The sequence below is a fragment of the Oryzias melastigma genome, linkage group LG12 (assembly GCF_002922805.2).
Source record: "Oryzias melastigma strain HK-1 linkage group LG12, ASM292280v2, whole genome shotgun sequence".
Taxonomy (NCBI): domain Eukaryota; kingdom Metazoa; phylum Chordata; class Actinopteri; order Beloniformes; family Adrianichthyidae; genus Oryzias; species Oryzias melastigma.
In genome coordinates this window covers 7923148-7943590 of record NC_050523.1, presented here as the reverse complement: position 1 = coordinate 7943590, position 20443 = coordinate 7923148, and the positions used below count along the sequence as shown (strand labels likewise).

At 40.6% G+C, this 20443-nt stretch overlaps 3 protein-coding genes across 11 annotated transcripts in view; 2 read left to right on the top strand and 1 right to left on the bottom strand.

Annotated features, from left to right (window-relative positions):
* The window catches only part of cdk5rap2 (CDK5 regulatory subunit associated protein 2), a 33522-nt gene extending 32473 nt beyond the window's left edge, over positions 1–1049 (top strand). For all 7 annotated transcript variants that reach the window (XM_024299713.2, XM_024299717.2, XM_024299718.2 and 4 more), the window contains one exon: positions 444–1049. In XM_024299713.2, coding sequence (XP_024155481.1) covers positions 444–535 — 92 coding nt within the window. In that variant the 3' untranslated portion in view covers positions 536–1049. The remainder of the gene's footprint in view (positions 1–443) is intronic.
* On the bottom strand, positions 772–16348 carry nup188 (nucleoporin 188). Of its 2 annotated transcripts, none has more exons than XM_024299721.2 (43): positions 15836–16348; positions 15199–15253; positions 14972–15045; positions 14782–14866; positions 14607–14687; positions 14488–14532; positions 14298–14390; positions 13998–14117; positions 13703–13914; positions 12572–12686; positions 12300–12500; positions 11663–11743; positions 11492–11584; positions 11295–11414; positions 11097–11223; positions 10868–11026; positions 10572–10698; positions 10411–10498; positions 10250–10326; positions 10058–10172; positions 9871–9991; positions 9730–9796; positions 8328–8453; positions 8001–8241; positions 7716–7922; positions 7471–7640; positions 6496–6565; positions 6336–6403; positions 6067–6262; positions 5919–5996; positions 5758–5843; positions 5540–5685; positions 5296–5471; positions 4701–4901; positions 3897–3989; positions 3667–3822; positions 2707–2844; positions 2557–2631; positions 2215–2430; positions 1758–1889; positions 1616–1689; positions 1411–1540; positions 772–1221 (listed from the first exon to the last, which is right to left on the bottom strand). In XM_024299721.2, the coding sequence occupies exons 1-43, from the start codon at positions 15874–15876 to the stop codon at positions 1057–1059; spliced, it is 5241 nt and encodes a 1746-aa protein (XP_024155489.1). In that variant the 5' UTR covers positions 15877–16348; the 3' UTR covers positions 772–1056. The 2 variants fall into 2 exon arrangements, with proteins under 2 accessions (XP_024155489.1, XP_024155490.1); XM_024299722.2 differs by having other exon boundaries at positions 3667–3819.
* A 207-nt stretch (positions 16349–16555) lies between these two features.
* Positions 16556–20443, top strand: part of dolk (dolichol kinase) — a 5599-nt gene continuing 1711 nt past the window's right edge. Inside the window, exons 1-2 of one of the 2 annotated variants that reach the window (XM_024299523.2) lie at positions 16556–16940; positions 18573–20123. In XM_024299523.2, the coding sequence (XP_024155291.1) occupies positions 18697–20123 (1427 nt within the window). In that variant the 5' untranslated portion in view covers positions 16556–16940; positions 18573–18696. Of the gene's footprint in view, positions 16941–18572; positions 20438–20443 lie in introns of those variants that run through there. The other variant, XM_024299524.2, reaches the window with a different exon arrangement.

The following is a 20443-nucleotide window of genomic DNA, read 5'->3' as shown; positions in this document are numbered from 1 at the left end:
TCTGACTCCATATAATATAAAGTAACGATTAATTGAGTCACCGATTATTTTAATAGTCGATCAGTGGACTAATCTTGGCAGCCCTACTGCCTTGAACACTTTATTTAATTTTTATCTGACAGTCTATACTGCAGCGCTGCATCTCCGTTTTTCTCAAACTGAAGTGATCACATTTTTCACCGCTGAAGTCACGTTTTCTGAACGTTGTACATGCCACTCCTATCAAATAGGTTGCTGAATCTTTTGCTTTCTTCACCTTCAGCATTTTGACTAAAGGTCTGTGCACCTCACTTGTTCTTATAAGCTGGCCCACAATCACTGAAAAAGTAAAATAGTATCGTAGGACCAACAAACTCCTAATCCCAAACATCTGACATGCATGCATTTGCAGATTAGCTTCACTCTCACATCTGTTTTCCTGACATCCTTTCATGTCGTTTCAGGAGATCCCAGTCAATGGACAGTAGACCCCCCGCCTGCAGACGGACTCTCAGAGGATCACAACAGTAACTCATCTCTGCACTGCACTTACTGAGCCTGCTGCAGACTCGGCCTTTTAGCTCGACTTCCTGTAGGTACTGAGGGTTTCTTTTTAAACAAAATGCCTGTAAATAAGAACCCTTTTGTTATTTTTATATTATGTATATTTGAAAACTGTATTTTAATACCGACTTTGTAATTTTTATTCACCTGCTGTCTTATGTATAAAACATGGCGTTCAGTATAAATGCAGTAAAAAGAAGCATCATGGTGAATCTTTAGTCTGCAGCGTTTTGATGTATTTAAATCCCTTTATTAGTTTAGTACAAATGTTGGCCACAACACAACGGCAAATGCAAAAATAATACAAACAAGTGGAATACATGGAGTTAGGTTACATTTGATCTGAAATGGTTCTGGGGTTGTGCCATCAGTGACCTATAAAACTAGGTCTGTGGAACCAGTATCACCAACAACCTGGTTGTTTAGGTTTGGCAACAATCGTTTTCTTGAAGTGGGGTCTAAAACGCTACGATTTTATTTATTAATAACAAAACGAGAAAATAAAAGTCCCACCTATCTCTGCACTAGTCGAACAAAAGCCTGAACCAGCTGGATGATGGGCTCCTGGCCTTCGTGGCTGCCCTTGGATCCGGGTGGGGGTTGTTTGGATTGGGCGGAGGCCGGAGACAACGGAGAACCCCTCCGGAAGTGACGGGACAGGCTGGACAGGAGCGTGCTCTGGGGATGATGGGAAATAATGATTGGAAGAAGCCCCTCCCACTATGTCCACTAATGCTTTGATTTTACGTACACATCAGGTATTTGACGCGCAAACGCGCGTCAAATACCTGATGTGTACGTAAAATCAAAGCATTAGTTCCCAAAATTATGGAGAGGATTTAATGTTTTTTTTGTTTTTGGACTCACCAGTTCCGAGCTGAGCTCCTGCTTCAGCCTCTGTTTGTCCCGAGGGAGGATGGAGGGGTCTTTGAGACACCGGACAGCCTGAGAGATGAGCACGTAGAAGCAGTTCTCCATGGTGAACATCAGCAGTGACCTAAAGAAGAAAAAAGGGTGTTTTTGTTAACTAAACCAAAAAAAAAGTCACTTGAAAAGTCGGGAGTTGACTCACTTCAAAGCTTGGAGCTCCTCTGATGAAGCCAGCGACGCTATGCTAACTGAAGCCGTCTCCTTCTTCTTCTCCATCTGTCCATAAAGAGCATAAATTAAGTTGTTGGAGCTGGGATTCCCTGTAAAATGAATGTGAGGAGTACCTCGCTCAGCATGCTCAGCGCCACGTTGATCGTAGCCAGCAGGGTTCCAAATGAAGGCGCCACATCGGGGTCAAAGGCCGGAGTGGTGAAGCTCAGCACAAACAGGGTCCGGTACTCGGCCAGGTCCATGCACTGATACAGAAATAGATTTTTTATTTTATTATGAAGCAGATATTCTGTTCGTATAGGTTCACACCGACCTCTGCAATGTGTGTTCAAGAGACCACTTTCAATGAAAAGTCTGTTAAGTTGAACTTTGACCAATCAGGGACTAGGAATCATCTGATTAGTCAACTAATAACTAGTGATTAGTCGACTATTAAAATAATCGTTTGTGGCAGCCCTAATTCAAACCAGTTCTTCCAATTTGTCCCTCGCTTCCTTTGCACCTCCACCACTGTTGAGGCAGAAAATCTGAGCAGTCTAAGCTGATCCAGGAGGATCTGAATAGTCTAACCTGGTCCAGGAGGATCTGGCAGCAGTCGGGAGTGAAGTGCTGCAGAGAGGCTAGGGTTTTGCTGAGGATCTTCAACAGGCTGCACTGCACGGCCAGCAGCGCCTTCTGCTCGGCTTCTTCCCGGTCTGCCCCCGCCGCTCCTGCTGCTGCCGGAGTCTGAGGGGGGCACTGGGTCCTGGAGAGGGGGCCGGGAGGCAACGCCTCACCGTTTTTAGCCTAGAAAAAACACAAACTAGTTTTTTTTTGTTTGTTTGTTTTTCAAGTTCATTAAGTTTCTAGAAGGGATATAAGAAGATAACAGAATCTTTCATGAACTATTAAGCAATCCTCAGATTTTCGGACCTGCAGGTAGTGATGGAGCATCTTCTTGCTGTGGAGCAGGTATGTGCAGGTCTGGCACAGGTAACACAGGTTGATCTAAACAGAAGGAAATTCACTTTATAAGCATTAAATGATATTTCCTGCTGAAAGTGTGATGACAAGCGGACTCACCTGTACGTCCAGGAGCAGCTTGGGCAGGTGAAACTGCCACTCCTTACAGAAACTGGACAGTTGGAGCAGGAAACCGACCGTGTGATCCGCCTCGTCCAGGCAGGCCAGGCTCTGCACGGTGCGCATGGAGTTCAGACACTGAGGAAAGAGGTTTGAAAATGCCCTTACATCCAAACAACAGCAGATCCTTGAGCAGTTTTGTAAACATGTTACACAGATGCTGCTGGAACATAAAGTTTGATCCACAAAGAAGGTGAGCCAATCTTTACCTTCAGATGGCAGCTGGTGAATGAAGCACTTTCTAAATCAATGACTTTTTACATACTACAGACAATTATATAGGAGGGGGAATTTTTATCTTTGGGTTCCAATTTCTCTTAATTTTTAAGGGTAAAGTTTATCATCATCCTCTGTTAAATTCACAATGTGTTCTCTAGATTTCATGTTGGAACCATTAAAACATCTCAGATTTTCTCTTGACTCAACGGTCAAAGAGGGAGTTAAAAAAAATTCTCCTCTTCTGACTTTTAAGGTGCAACGTGCACAAGAGAAAAATCGTTCACTAAATCTCTTATTTTCTAAAGATAATAACATTTAAGATACTTTATGAGCACTTTCCTTGTAATGTTGGACAGTCCATTGGTGAATATTATTGTTATTATGGTGTGTAGGAACAACTGTCACAACAAATTTATATTTTCAAGTAAAACTCTTAGTTTTTGTTCAATGCAGCTTTCTTTTATTTTGAAGGCGAAGGCTTTCTTGTTTCCTTATTAGCTATTTCCTGTGAAAATAAACTTCCCAAAATCATAGTTTTTTTTGTTAACTTGAGAATGTGGTTTTATTTCCCAAAATAAAACTGTCTCTAGAACCAGTTTATAAATAAAACAGGAAAAAAAGCAGGTTGTGTTGATTTTCTCAGGAGTTTGTGGACCGCTGTCTAAATCCCCATGATCGTACCTGTAAGATACGTTCTTGATGAACTCCGACAAAGTCCAGGGCTTCATTAATGAAGTTGTAGCGCAGCGTCTTGAGAAGACTCTCCATCAGAGACATGCAGAGACGGTACACGCCCGGCCAGCAGGCCGAGTCCTGCGACTTCCGGGAGAAGCTCTGCTAACAGAAGAGACACTTTTAGAATGAGAGCATTTGGTACTGAAATCTTTATTAAAATGCAGAATTGACTTCACCTGAGAACCTCCATTTGATGGAACTTCATAAACACTGAGGAGAGGAAGGCAGATGGTCTCGGTAACTCCAGCTCCTGCTACGGCCGCTGCTCCCTAAAGAAACGATAAGGAGGAGCCTTCAACAGCGTTTCTTTTCTAATGATTCATCTCTTTTTGGTCTTTTCTGAAAACTTAGTCAAAATCCTCAAAAGCACTCATCTAAGAAGAAAAACTAAGCTCTGATCGTTAAGAAGATTTACAGTCTGTTATGTGCCTAAAGTCTGATTAACCGCTGCTGCCTGGACGGCTGCACTGATTAGTCATCTGTAGATTATTTCAAAGGAAACAGACAGAAAACGTTTCATTTCCATCAAAAACATTTGCAGATGAGCAGATACTTTATCACATGTCCAAAACAGTAAAATTTAACACAACAGAAGAAGAAACTGAAGACAAAACAGCAAAGAAGAGAGGAAAATACAAGAGAAACACTTAAAAAAGAGAAAACTATAAATAAAAAGCAGATGATTCAGAATTAAAAAAAAAAAAAAATTCAAAGGCTTGAAGTTTAATGAGGAACAGAGACATCTAGTGGTGGCAGAAAGTAGATTAAAAATAGTGTAGGTTTGAATTTCTACTGAACTTCTACCGCTATGTAGAAATTATGTCTTAAAAAACAACACAAGTTTTGGATTTTGCCTACAACAGCATTAAAAGATCACTGGGAATGCTTTTAAAGTAGATCAAAAGAGGATCGGATAGGGTCTTTAACCATGAAAATAAAATAAACTACATCGGCATGTCCTGCCGTGTGGTTTTCCATACCTGAGGAGTGCGAGCGAGTGTGAGCAGCAGGTGCAGAGCGGCTTCGGTGAAGTAAAGGTTGTGTTTGGAGCGCAGGCTCAGCTCCATGGCGTTGAGAACTGAAGGCAAGACCGGCACTTTCCTCATCACCGAGACCCAGTGCTCGCCGTCCTCGTCCGTGCGGCACAACTCCTTCGCCAGATGAAGTGCGAGAACGCAGACCTGGTTAAAAAGAATGAAAGCAAAAAGTGGATAAACTTCAGGTTTATTAGGGAATTACATTACATAAATGATTGTGATATCATTTTTATGAGGTAAGATGGCATCGATCAGAATACTTTTGGGTAATTTGGTACATTTTGGCGCACACAATAATAGTTTAAAATGTCAAAATATAAACTAAAGAGTTCAGGGGAAAAAAGGACAATTTTAACCCACTTTCTCAAATTGGATCCACACATTTTAAACATGGTTTAACTGTATTATAAAGAATTTCATATTATGAATGAGCCCTTCTACTGCCTCTAGTGGAACAATAATGCACTACAGCGCAGAAAACTAGGACACAAAAGGTTTTTAAAGAATGTAACATTTTAAGATCCCCTGATTGGATTACCCCGTCTCGATGGTCCTTTGGCCCACGAGGAGAGTCCGTCTCCATGCTGTCCTCGTCCTCCAGCGCTTCCCCCACCTGGCTCACGTGCCGGGTGTTGTCAATGAGCGCCAGCGCCTCGTCCTTCACCGTCTCGCACACGCACAGCAGCAGCTGAGGCAGCTGGGAAATGTCTCCCCCTAGGAACAACCACCATAAGAAATAAAGCTCTGAACTTTGGATCCAAACAGAAACTGAAGCATCGTACCGTTGAGTCCCTGAATCTGCAGCACAGAGATGAGAGCAGAGAAGATTTTGGCTTTGGTTCTCTCCATCGTCTGCTGGTCAGCCTGCAGGACGCTCTCGAGGATGAGGGACAGAGGAGACAAGATGTCTGGAGCTGCTGCCACCACGCTGTAGACGCAGAGAGAAGACATCGATGATTCTAGCGAAACGCTCACATCCTCCCAGCGGTGAACTACTCACTTCTTCCAGTGTTTGAGGAGGATGAGGAGCAGAGTGGCCATCATGGATCCGAGTCGGAGACAGGGAACGGATGTGGGAGTGGTCAGCTGCAAAGACAAGAAGGTTACGAGGATGAAAACGATTCATCATTTAGAAACAAAATTCACATTAGGACGCCTTACAGCTGCTTTAGTTCCATCCAGGACGTCCATGAAGAGCTTCAGCTTGGTTGCATCCTCTGTTAGCAGCATCACATCAGCCTGAAAACAGTTGATCGTGTGAAATAAATAAATTTAAATCCCAAAATGTGAATGTAAAATGAGAACTTACGTGGCTGGTGGAGAGGATGAGCAGCATCCTCCAAGCAGAGATCAGCATCTGAGTCTCGGAGAGGTAACAGATGCTCTCCTCCTCCGACTCCGCCACGCGGCACACCAGTGACTTCACGTACTGGGACCAGTACTCGTACCGCCGCGCGCTGGAGAACTTCTGAAGGGCGTCTTTCAGAGACTTCTCCAAGGAGCCGCTGCAGCAGCCCGAACAGAGGAGGTATGGTTAGCTTGTGAGATTAATACGAGAACAGGCATTTCTTCGTTTACCTGACGACGTAGTAAATCTCCAGAGCGAGGATTTTCATGACGAAGGCACAGGTCTCCAAAACGCAGGGCTGAGGAGGAGAAGGAGGAGGAAGAGGAGGAGTCACAGGATTGAGCCGACAGCTTCACTGACAACAGAATTAAAGGGTAGAAGGAGGAATACCTCTGTGGTGTCTGAAGGGGGGGTGAGGGTCGCAAACAGAGGCGTGGTTAAATTTTCCCAAAATCTTTCTCTGAAGAAAAAGACAAAGAAAAATGTCAGAATGTCCATCTTCATGTTTTAGGGAGTTTTTTATGCCACTATAAGTATAAGGGATGCAAATAATAAAAACCTTGGTTGCTCTCAATGATGGAAAAAGGGGGTGGGGTTGCTCCATGCCAACAGTTCTCCTCAAAACTCTAAATTTCTATATGATTACTGACGTTTTAAAAAATATTTATTTTTAAAAATGACTTTTTTTGTCTAAAAACTGTGTAATTATAATTTAAATTGTATTTTTGATTAATGTTGGGTCCGTCTTTATTCATCTAAATATTCAAATGATCCCAACACTGGAGATGTGGAATGACACGTGTTTAGGATACACTTTTGTGTGAGCGTAATTGTTGATTTGTAAGTCATGCAATACATTTTGTGCACAACTTTGAGTACTTGCAACTGTGTGTTCACATGTACAAAAACTACAAATAAAAAAAAAAGAACAAATATAATGTACACACACAAAACTTAAAATTACAGCAGGTTAAAACTAACTACGCACACAAATCTTTTAAAACCAACCGCTTGTTACGAACACACAAAAAAATGCATTTACGCACAAATCTGATATGAAACTCTTTTCAAGTCTCCAGAATTTTTTGCATAAGTTTAAATGCTGCTAGAATGCTGGGTCATTAGAGTTTTCTTATTTGTTGCTTTAAACTTAGATTGTGAATAAAACCTAGTGAAAACTTGACATTTTCACATTTTCTTAAACAGATATGCCTGATAATTAATATAAAAACTCTACATATGCATTTTTAAAACACTCGCATGTGTAAATTATATATATATATATTTTTATTCATAATTTTTGTACATGTTAATACACAACCGCAAGTGCACAAAATGTCTATTTCCTCTCCATTAATAACTCACTTGGTCCTCAGCACAGAGATGGCGCTATCTCTGCGATCCTGCCACAAAGCCAGGAGGAAGGCGAGGGCTGCTCGGTGGAGCAGCGGCGGGCACCAGTACTTCCCCTGCTGTTTGGAGTCGATCAGATCCAGCACCACGTGAAGACAGCTCCACTCACCCAGCAAGAACTCCTGGAATCGAAGAGTCTTTGTTTTAGATTTGGTCCCTCGATGCTGAACGTAAAAACCAAATCTCAGATTTTGTACCTTTGAGCCTTCGTTTCCATCTTTCACTTCCAGATTGAGGAAGAGCTCGATGAGGCCAGGCTGCGTTTCCACAGCAACGGTGAGAAACTCCAGGATCATGACCTTGATCCGCATGTCTTCCGTCTTGCTCTGCAGTCGAGTGAGAAATGCATCCCTGATTGCTGCAGCGTCATTCCCAAGGCAGGCATAGACTGACATGGGGGCAACCTGCAGAGACAAAGTTCAAACATTTAGCACAACAACGAACCGCTGAAGGATAATCCAGCATGAGGAACATCATCTCACAGTGGCGAGCCTTTTCAGGAGCTGAATAGCGAGGCGAGGAAGAGCTGGATCGTGTTTGTGGTAAATATATTTGGCAAGAACGACGATCAGGTTGTTGCCGTGGCCGCCGTGCTGCGTTAGCGCCTGCTCCAGGGGCGACACCGCGTCAGACGGCGGCTTCAGACGGATGACGTTGTTTGTGACAGAAAAGGCCAGTTTGACCGTCTGGATCAGGATCTGACCCGGACCTTCAGAGCCGTAGCTGAGCATTCGGGACAAAAGAAACAGTGTTTACATCAGAACAGAGACACACCCTGAATGTAGAGAAGAAGAATGAAATACTTTTACCTGCTGGGCTGTGCAGCCAGAACCACGTCGATGGTGTCCACTCCGACTCCCATGATGTTCACAACGGCCTGCCCGGCTTCTGTGTTGGTCAGACAGTAGATGCAGAGAGACTGCAGGGTGGGAGTGCTGTCACATGACCAGAAAGAAAAAAAAACATTAACTAATGTCTAAAAATTTCAACATTCTTTAATTGTTTTCTTTGATCAATTGAGTTTAAAGCAGCTTTTTAAAACCACAAGATTTGAAAAAACTGAGTAGATCACTACAGATTTTGGATATTCGATAGATGTTGTTATCCACCTATGGGCTTATCCAATCATGGGTCACTACAGCGGAGTATATTTCACTGCTTTGCAGAGAGTTTTACGCTGGATGCCCTTCCTGGTGCAACCCTGTATTTTATCCGGGCTGGGGACCGGCACAGGGAAAGACAGACATGGGCCCCCTTGTGGCTACATAGTTGAAATACATGGATCAGAGTTTAAATTACTTCAACATTAAAAAAAAACATCTTAAGACAAAGTAAAGATGGGATCTCTGTGGTATTCATCCATTGGACCATCCATCTGCAAATTAAAACCTTTTAAGTACAATTTCAATCGATACCAAATAGAAAAGAAATATATTTTTTCAGTTCTCTTTAGTTAAAAATATTGTTATATGTATATATGTGTGTGTTCGTATATATATGAATGTACAAAATTGTTATTGATGATTTTGTTTTGTGTTCATATTCCTCTGTATAAATAAAGAGATATTTGCATATTTAATTTGGGATAATTAAGAACAAAATGGTTTGGACTTGATAAGCTTTTAGCTTCATCCAAAACCCTTTTTCAAACTCAACATTCTGGTTACATCTTAGATTGTTTGTGGGATAATTTGTATTGTTCCTTTTTATTTGTTTTTTGTTGTTGTTCTTGTTCGAAAATAAAATAAAATTATAAAAAAGCATAAATAATTCAATACATTTCAAATATCTTCAGAAACCAGACTAAATGTTAGTTTATTTCAGGTGTAAAGTTGTTCTTTTCTAAGATTGAATGAAGAATTGCTTCCTTCTACAACCTGCCTCCGGTGGTTTTTGGAGGAACTGCAACATTTGGTATCTTCTGTTTTTTTATTTTTAAATAGAATGGTGAAACACAATGATGAAATGATCGTCTCTACAAGTGAAACCTCCAAATGCACAATTACAACTGATGATCACTTGGATTAAATCCTCTACAGGAAGTAAAAGAGAAGTTGATACAGCTGCTGTCAAAACACTTCCTTTATCAGAAAACACAAATAAAATGTTCTGTATTGTGAGGCTGCTATAACTCAAATCTGATTATGTTTCTAGTGAACTACATGAAAGGTTTTAGTCAGAAGTGAAATGAGATGAGAGCACCATCCTGACCTGCCTTGGTCCTCCCCCTCTGGACTCAGGTTGAGGATGGCGTGGATCAGCTCCAAAATAAGACAACCTGCATCAACAGTAACCGAGACTCAGCTTTGATCTTATTTTACTCGGTTTTTCAGGAGAATCTGATCATTTTACCTATTCGCTCTCTGACTCCGTAGGTGTTGTAACGCCACTTGTGGTATGTGGGCAGCATCTCCTTCAGCACCAGCAGCACACAGGGGATCAGACCTTTGTTCTGGGTGCTTCCAAGCTGACCCTGGAATAATAATTACCAGTGAGGCATTTCACCGCTGAAGATTCTGGCTATAAATTCTGCTATTACCTTAACCAAAGTTGTAAGAAGCCGAAGGAAGGCAATTGTCACGGCGTACTCGCCCCTGGGCTGCTCGATCTGGACCAGTAGGTTGCCATAGTTACCTGCTTTCATTCCCTCAGCACTTACAAATAAAAAAAAAATATGTTACTTTCTGTAAAATTGGGTGCTTTGTTAGCCAGTTTGGGCGCTCTGCTTTACCTCACACACTGAGACATGTTACTCAAAGGGTTGGAGGCAAACGGGAGGAAACCAGTGTGATGGAGACTGGACCAAACCTGAAATGACAGGAAAAAATATTATAATTTGCTGAAATTCAGGAAATGTGTTTAATCCTATTTTTAAAGTCTGTATGCTCCCACCTTCCCAGGCATCCTTGCAGCCAGTACGGAGAGACAGTTCACACAGGAGGCGATCACATCCACCGGAGGGTTGATGACTGACGTGAGCCTGACAGATAACGCAGAGTCTTGACTTCTATTCACTCGGGTGTTCAGTAAAGTCGTGTGTACAGTTAGCGTACCTCTGCAGCAGCATGTAAATGCGAGAAGTGAGCGGCAGCAGACAGTCGGACACGGTCCAGTCTGTGCTGATGATCTTATGGACCAGATCCAGGATGGGCTTAACACGTGCGCAGTGAGCCATGACGTCTGAGAACACAAACAGAAACACACAAAAAAGCAGACGTAAGTTACAAATAAAAAATGACACACACACAAACCAAAAGAGACGATTTCTCTTCATTCCTGTATCTTTAAAACATACTAGAGCCTCAGCTAAAAACAAAGTTCAGAAACCTTTATTTAAATGTTTGCATACCTGCGGTTGAAACGACATGCAGCAGCATCTCCACCTCACAGGTGAAGAGAGTCCAGGAGCTGTACGAGTAATCCCAGCGCACCATGCAGCCCTGTTCACCTGCAATCATCACCTGGCCCAGCACTCCCTGTGGCATCCACAGGTTCGTCTGTCCTGAGCCTGACAGCAGAATACAAACATTTTAAAAAGGCATCTTTACAATATTTGACTCTATCTTCCAGTGACTGACCCAGCGGATAGAGCAGTTTGGGGGTTTGTCTCCTCCAAAGTGTTTCATCATCGTTAGAGACGACATCGTTGGGTTTGTGCTTGTAAACTTGTGTGTAGAAGGACATCTTATCTAAGAAGTTGTACACCTGCAGCAGAGTAGAAGAGTCTTCGTAAAGCATTTCTAAAAGAAAACATTTTAAAATGTGCAGCTGTTTACCTTCTTTACAGTTGATTTGTTTGACACAAGTGCAGTCAGAAGCTGCAGCAGAGGTCCTATTTTATGAGGAAACATCCCCACTGCACTGTCCAGGACCATCCCAAGTCCCATGTTTGGTTTCTAGATTACAGTTGACAAAATATGTTGGTAGCAACAATTTTTTAAGTCTTATTTTTTTTTTTGGATCGTCATCTCACCATTTCCCAAAAAACTTCAGCCAGATTGGGAGCAGAAAGAACCTCACAGGCAGCATCAATCAGCTGGGAGCACTGAGTCGACACGCCGTCAATCTGTACCGTTCACAGATTAGTTCAGTCACAGACTCGGGTTGCACATGTTGATATTAATTCTGTGACCTCAGGTTTTACCTGCAAGCTTTCCTCTTCAAATGACGTGATAACAAACGACAGGAGGCCGTAGATGCACATTTTTGCCGTACTTGCTGTACACTGAAGAACAAAAGAGAGGAAAAAAAATAACATTTATTGCTAAATGATCCAATATTTAAAATGTGAGTCCTGGATGGAGAAACCTTTAGTCAGAAATGAACCTTTCTTTGCATTTTATAATTGTGATTTGCACAAACCTTTTCACAATCACTATAAAAGTACAGAAGTGAGAGGTTTGTAATAAAATAAAAGCTAATTTTCTGAGTTTCTTATATATATATATATATATAGTACTAAAAGGTAAATATGAAAACTGTGCTCATAAATGGAAAATAAAACTCAACTAAATAAACCAGTTTTAATAATAAATGTAAAATCTGAAATTAAGTTTAATCTGGTGAAAATTAATTCTGAATATCCTTATTTCTTCCTACAAATGGGCTCTGTCTATGCTTTTAAACATAAAAAAATGACTATTTTTTTCAAGATAAATAGGAGTTCCAGTGTAGAAGGCAAAAGATTAATTTAAGCGTTCCCATCTACTTCTGACAAATATGTGTATCTTATAATGATAGAATAACGATTATTGAAGGATAATAATTCAGGGTTTACATACATTATTCCCTGAGACTCCGAGGCCTTTCAGCATGGTGGACAGGTACTTGAACACCTCCAGCTGCAGGGCTGTGTTTCCGATCCTCCTGACCACAGGGCTGGACTCGTCGGGCCTCAGAGTGTGTCTGAGCAGAACCCAGGCTAACAGCACCGGCCCGTGATGAGGGATGTCACCAAACGTCAGCAGAAGCTGATCCATTTCCTGAAGGAGAAACGTTTGATTGTAATTTGATGTAAAATTATATAGAAATGTGGTGGACTTTACTATCGGACCTTAATGACGTTGGGTGCACTGGAGAACTGGTGCTGCTGAGTACAATCCTCCAGAGCACACTTGTGCAGGAAGTCTATGTCCATGCCTTCAACCAGGATGAGGCAGCTTAAATACCTGGAAGACAGAGAAATGTATCTGCTTAAGAAGTTTTCACTAATGATAACCTAAACTTGTTAGAAAATAGACAAAATTGCATTAAAAAAAACTTTCTTAAAGTAATAACTTTCATTGAATACAACATATAAATCTGATTAAACCACAGAACTGGAGCTGAAAGGATATATCAATAAAATTCACCAAAGGGAAGAAATAGGTATAAACATGAAAGACTGAATCCTACCACAACCTTATTTGAAATAAAATAAGAAAATTATCTTTCCCACTAAACTTTTTACATTTGTTGAAACATTTTTCTGGAGCAGTAAAGTTTAAAGCGGTTTGCTTTGTCCCAAAGATTCAAACTGGATTGAGTGAATCTTGAGTGGATCTGACTAAAGGCTCACCTGTTCAGGAAAAGGATGTCAAAGTAAAAAGAAAATAAACCAGAAGGAACTTAACTTAAGTCTTTATGGGTTAGGAATTATGTTGGTTTATCACAATTAAACTTTATTGACTCAGTTATTGACATGCTTCTGAAACTAGAATTTGTCTTTTGGAGAAATTTTCAACAGTTAAAACGTTTTACTACAGTTTTTGTTCTTTAAAAAAACTTTTTTCGATAACTTTACACAATTTATGTAAAAAGATACTTTTGGGTTTGAACAGGATGGTCCGGAGTGGCGCCTCCATTAGCAGGACTGCTGACTGATAGATGAATTTCTGTTTAATGTTATGTCATTTTTTTTTTTTCAAAGATTCAGTTTTCGGTGAAATCCGGATTTTAGTTCGAGTCTGTTTTGGTTCTCAAATTTGTGACCTTTGCCACTCACTCTGACAGCTAAGCAGAGAGTCATCATTCTGAAATATTACAGGCTAAAAGTCATTTATACTAATAAATTTAAAAGTAATTCAATGATTCATCAAGTTTAAGCCACATTTAGAACCAAAAATATCAAAATCGGGTCAGAAAACAAACAAAAAATCCTAAAAAAAAAAGTAACAGTTACAACCTACATCTCCTTTTCACTTACCCAATCCGGTCTACGAGTGCATCCATGCTCTTATCAACCAGGTGTCTGTTGGTTTGTCTCAACCCAAAGCCTTGTTCTTTGAACAGTTTGGTAAAGCTCAGAAGATCGGAAGGACTCATCTCGAAGTACGCGTAGTGCAGGAAGATTATCTCCAGCAGCAGAGACTGTTCTCTCAGGCAGCGCAGGAACCATCGTGACACCTGTCTCTCCGTCTAGTGACATGAAAACATAAATAAATATAAAAGGAAATTGAAAGCAGCTGATCAACATGTGCACCACACGTGTGTGTTTTTACCATCAGGTTTCCGTGGGTTTCCCAGGTTGGTGCTTCAGCTTTGAACAAACCCTCAAACTGTGACTGGCAGCTGCTCACCAAGTCCTTCTCCAGTTTGTTCACACAGTTACTGTATTCAGCCTTAGCAAAAACAAACAAAAAGTTTTCTATGAAGGTGCTCATTCATTTAGGTGACATCTTGACGTCGAGTCATGGCATCTGGACTTTTTTCTCAAGATTTCAAAAATTTTACGTCCAGACTATAAATGAAGTTCTACAACAAATTTTCAAGCAAAATAATAATAATAATATAGTTCTCACCCGATAGGGATGTCGCTCGTCCTGAAAGTATGTGAGCAGCAGAAGAACACAGCGGAGCAAACACATCCGCTCTTCATAGTAATAATCAGCAATCTATGGACGTCACAGACATACACCAATAAATCCTTTAAATAAAAGCAGGAAGTGAAACTATTATCTTCATTAAAGCCATCAAAGACCTTATGCTAACCTTTAGCAGTAACGCCTGGCTCTGTCTGTCGTCTTTTAGAACAACCTACAGAAAATATTTTTGTTTATTTATTTTTTTTACAGTTACTTATTTTCTTAACTTTTTTTTTTGACAAAAACCTTTAATGAGTCTCGCGTCCCTCTGTAGTCCTCCTGAAGGTAACATTGTAAGAGCTGCACGCTCTGCTCCTCATCAAGATTCTGAAAAATTTCCATCATACTCAATTAGATCACAAAATAATTTAGAAAAAAATTAAATGTATACAATATATTAACAGAAACGTCAAAATCTTACCAACAGTTTACTGATCCTTAAACCAAAGTCTTTAAGCGGCTGTGGAACGTTTTTGTTTTCCTTAACTTTCCCCGCAGAGCTCGAGCTACAAAAACAGTCCGACATTGATGAATTAAGCTCAGAAAAAATACAACTTTAACAGTGCAGTTATTAAAAAAAGTGTCTGGAATATTCTTGCTTGTAACCTCACCTGGGTTGCTTGTAGTAACTGAGTCCTAGATGGAGTCTATCCCAGTGTCTGTCGAGTTCTGCTTCTATCTGGGCCTGAAAAAGACAAACACATACATACAAAGAATTTAAAATAAAAGTTTTATGTGGCTGAAAAACATATCATGTGTCATACAAAAAAGGACACCTACATTAACCATTAATCCTGTGTATATTGATATGGAGAATACAGATAAAAACAAAACGTACCGGTTCTCTCAAAGCGGACCTTCCAAGCAGAATGGTCCATAGTTCTCGACAGCTCCTATGAAAATAAAAGTTTTATATTTCACAAGTTTTAATATATATATATATATATATATATATATATATATATATATATATATATATATATATATATATATAGCTAAGTGAATACTAAGTGAATTGCAATCATTTTACTACATAATAACAAGAATCAAATTTTTAACTGAAAGTTAGACACAGTTTAATATTATATTGGGGAACAAAAAACAGAAGAATGACGGTAACTTCGCTGAGAAAATTGTCCCTTGCTACGTCGGTGTGTTTTCTTCATTATGACTATTTCCCACCCCCCTCAACTGACAACTTGTAATAAATAAACACAACATAAGTGACATTAGCGGAGCTAACGTATTTGTTGACATGCGGCACCTCGTTACAGGAGACCCATTCAAACCTAAGCGGTTAGCGCACGCTAAGCTAAGTTAGCGGGTTGCTAGTAGCTCAAATAGCCAAACGGTTACTGCTAATCAAATGGACGATATTCGTATTACTATTTTAAAATGCTATAATTATATTTAATACTTTCGTGATTTATTTTCACAAAACAAATGTCGAGGAAAGTTTGCTGGTGACTTTTTACCTGACGCTAATCTGAGATTCCGCCATCTTCACTCCTGCCATAGGATTGGTTGATATGTGATTCCGTCACTTCCGTAATCTTGGTCGTTTCCTGTAGAGACCTTTTTTTCACCCCCATGCAAAAATCTTTATTCAAAATGTAGGGATTACACATAGCAAGGAGCATAAAATAATAGACAGTACATTGATTCTTCAAAATAAATGCCAGGGGGTGATTAATGAAAAGAAAAGAAAAGAAAAAAGAAAAGAAAAAAGAATATATATATATAATTTATAATAAAGCCATTGACTGTTTTTTTTCTTATACAGTCAATGAATAAAGCAGTGAAAGACGATAGGCTTTGACTACTTTGTACTGGATGAAAAGAGTGCAAATAATGTCTTATTTGGACAGATAACTCAAACAAATTTTGAGTTGTTTTATGTTACTTTTTAAAAACTGAGTTTAGTTCATATAATAATATTATTTGTTTATAATTTCAGGAGATTAATCAAATAGAAGTGTAAGAAGCCTTTAGCATCCTAACAGTCATATGGAAATCAATGTTGCCACAAGTGTGTAACATAAATATCAGCAAAGATATTTTATCGGGAAATGGTCCATTATTAATATTTTTCTTTTATGGATTTGCTCTAAATTTTTATTTATTTATTTATTTCTAAGTTTAAATATTCTATGTATCTGGTTTTTATTTTTATTTTACTACGCTTTTATGTTAAAAAAATTAGACTTCTCTCTGTATTTTACTTATATTTTGAAATAATAAAATAAGATTTTTGTTTTGAAAAAAGTCAGTGGCTGGATTCATTTAGTATTTGGTAAGAAAAAAAAATAAGAGTAAGAAAAAGGCTAAATTTGTTGTCAATTAATATAATTACTAAATAACAAATCAACAAAAAAATAATAGTAATAAATAATAGTATAGGGGAAATGATCTGTAAAGGATATGTCCAAGAGCGCGTCACGTGACCCGGCTGTCAAAGATGGCTCCTTCCTACAGGGTGTGAGAAGAGGGACAGCTGACAAAAGGAGGATCTTTATTCAAAGGAAACGGTAGCTATTCGTGCCCGAAAACCTTCTTGTAGGGAAAACTCCAGGAAATTAGGTGCGTACTGTTTTCGGCGTAATCCGAATGTTGTTCCTGCGTTGCCTTTTGCGTGAGTTCAGCGGCGTCATGCTAACGCAGCTGCATTCGCTGTCAGCTCGATGCTGCTGCATCCCTGCTCCAGGCAGAGACGCTATGTCCAAATGTTTTTGCTTACACCGGTTTCCCCCTGCCTTACTTATGTAATCGACTAGTTACTGTGTTACTTACAGATGTTAACCGTTTTTATTTAAACCTACAACTCCCCTTATGGTTCAAAGGTTAAAGCTAACGTGGAAAAGACCAGCTGTTCTCCTCTCCTTTCTATGTTGTTTTATAGGGCAGAAGTGGGTAAAATATCCTACAATTATACTTAGCTATAAGCTTAGCTATAACTTTACTTAAAAATATAATTACTTTAGTAGTAGTAACAAGGAATAATCTAAACTGTTAACAATTTCTCATAAAAGCAGACAAAAATGAATTCAATGTGCAAATTATGTTATTTCCATGTATTTACACAAGAAATATAGTTATAAAAATAAAAAACAACATATTTTGTATCCATTTTCCTTTTTTTTAATTGGGAGACTTTTATTTTGTAAAATAAAACGTATGAAGAATGGATTTTTGCTGATTTTCTTTATTTGAAATATTATTATTCTTAATTCAAGAAATGTAAAATGTTCCATTTTTGTTCCAGGTTGTTTCATCCTTTTTTTTTTGTATTTAAAAACATTTTTGGTATGTTGTTTGTTTTTGAGATTTCAAAATAATGTTGCAGACTCACCAAAGGTCAACATACAGTCAGAACTGAGCTATATTGACAGAAAACTTCATACAGGCCAACAACATTAACCAGAAAATATCTAATAGTTTCTTAAACTAAGCTGCTTTTTTTCCACATTATTTTTTTTTTACTTCAGAATTCCATAATTTTCTCAAGTCTGTCATAATCTGGAGACTGCACAGTGACCGGTTTGTGTAATACATTTTGACTGAAAATGCAACATGTTGTAAGTTTTCTTACAAAACAAAAGCATGAATTTTGCCCCAGTTGCTAGTTATTGTGGGAATGCTTAGTAAGCATTTTAACAATATGATAGCTGTTTTTGGCTAATTTAGGAATTTTTCCAGTTATTTAGGCAAATTTGGAGTTTAGTTATCATTTTAGCATTATGCTAGCTGTTTTATTTATTTATTTGCTAATTTAGATTTGTTTCCATTTGAGCAGTTTTGCTTAATTTTGAGTTTAGCCAACAACTTAGCATTAGGCTTGCTGTTTTTTTTTTTTTTTTGTAATTCAGACATGTTTCCAGTTTTTTCCTTAATATTGAATTTAGTTAACATTTTAGCATTATGCTAGTCGTTTTTCTGAGCTAATTTAGACATGTTTCCACTTTTTTTTTTTTGCTTAATTTTGAGTTTAGTGACATTTTAGCATTATGCTAGCTGTTTTTGGCTAATTTGGCATTTAGCTAATATTTTAGCAAGCTTTCAGTTTCAGCATTTTCAGATAACATCTCTGGCATCTTTAGCGGTCACATTCAGTTCACAGCATTCACACATGCATTATCACAGGTAATGCTATATATCTAGTTTTTAATAAAATTATGTTATACCTCTTGCTTTTTTATTTTCCTCTTCTTTTAGACTTAAAGGAAGCTGACGGATGATGAAGACTGTCATAGAGAGGAACTGACAGTAAAGACTCTTCTTCACTCCAGACTGTCCGTTCAGATCATCTCCGTCCTTCGTGGTCGTCCTCTCCAGAGCCATGCAGGTCAACCCGGTGTACGTGGAGTCCGCCGTCGTCTTGGCGGCGGTGCTGTGTGTCCACATGGCCGTGTGGAACCAGCACTCCTGGTGCAGCATAGCGCTCTTCATTCAGGCTTTCTACGTCCAGCACAAATGGGACCGTCTACTCCGGTCGGGGGGCGCCGTGTTCCAGTTTCGTCCGTCGGCGAACAGCGGCATCGTTCCGGCATCTATGGTGATGCCTCTGCTGGGCCTGGTGCTGAAAGAAAAGTGCTCTGCCTCGGGGAATGTCTACTTTGAGCGTTTCTCCATGGTGATCACCATCACTGGCATGATGCTGGCGCTGTTCCTGTCCCTGATCGCGATGGGCGTCACCAGACCTGTGCCTACCAACACCTGTGTGATCGCAGGACTGGCCGGTAGCGCGATTCTATACACGACTAAGCAGACGCTGACAGTCTCTGAGGTAATCGAGGTTTTGGAGGTGCTGCTGATCTTCGTTTACCTCTGCTTGATCGTGCTGTACTTGATGCCGCGCTGCTTCACGCCGGGGGAGGCGCTCCTCATCGTTGGGGGCATCAGCTTCATCATGAACCAGCTCATCAAGCGCTCGCTGAACCTGTCAGAGGTCAAAGGTGATCCGGTGAACTACTTCCTGCCTGTAGTGGTGGTGGGGTCGGTGCTGCTGGGGGTTTTCTTCGCTCTGCTCTTCTGCTTCATGGAGTCGGAGACCTGGGTGTCCTCGCTCTTCTTTCACATCATGACAGCCGTTCTGGTTTTGGGGATCCTCATGCCGTGGCTGTCCCTGTTCATCGGCCGACACCCCCTCATGTGGCTCTGGGACTTCGTCATGTTCAACGACAGAAGACTCTGCCTGGTGGGGTATTGGGTGTTTCTGGCCATCGTGGCGACTTGCGTCGTCTTACATCAGAACTATCAGCGCCAGTCGGGGTCCAAGAAGCACCAGGCTTCAACCATCGTCCGGAAGTATTTCCACCTGATCGTGGTGGCCACGTACGTGCCAGGGCTCATATACGACAGGCAGCTGCTGCACGTGGCGTCCGTGGGCTGCTTGGCGGTGTTCCTGCTCCTGGAGTACGTGCGCTACTTTCGCATCCGGCCTCTCGGCCAGCTGCTCCGGCAGCTACTCACCTTGTTCCTGGATGAGCGGGACTCCGGGCCCCTCATCCTCACCCACGTGTATTTGCTGATGGGCATGTCTCTGCCCATCTGGCTGTTCCCGTCAACCTGCGCCCCCAAGGGGGTGTTGGCAGGAGCGGGCGGCCTGGTGCCCTACGCGGGGGTGCTGGCCGTGGGAGTCGGAGACACGGTCGCCTCCGTGTTCGGCAGCACCATGGGAGAAATCCGCTGGCCCGGGACCAGGAAGACCTTGGAGGGAACGGCAACGTCGGTGTTCGCCCAGATCATCGCCGTGGCCGTCTTCCTCATATTCGACGGCAGCATTAACCTGAACTCCACCTACTCATGGATTGTTGGCTCCATCACTCTGGTAGCCATGTTGGAAGCATACACCTCCCAGATAGACAACCTCCTGCTCCCCCTCTACCTCTTCATTCTGCTGTTGCTTTGAGTGGACAGATGGCACCCCCCACACCTCCCTCCCTCTATATTCAGCCTTTAATTGTATGGAAATAATGTATTTATAAAACGGGAGATTGCTTAAAGCATAAAGAAAGTGGCACAAACAGGATTTATGAGAAGGTGATGACAGAAAAATCTAAACACGTCTTTTTGGAGGAATTTCA

Excerpts from the sequence above, each read along its gene's own strand:
- nup188 (XM_024299721.2), bottom strand. The coding sequence starts at position 15,876 with ATGGCAGGAGTGAAGATGGCGGAATCTCAGATTAGCGTCAG. Across the intron at positions 12,501-12,571 it reads GTGCACCCAACGTCATTAAG|GAAATGGATCAGCTTCTGCT; the intron begins GTCCGATAGTAA and ends TTTCTCCTTCAG. Across the intron at positions 6,566-7,470 it reads ATCTCTGTGCTGAGGACCAA|AGAAAGATTTTGGGAAAATT; the intron begins GTGAGTTATTAA and ends CTTTTTCTTCAG.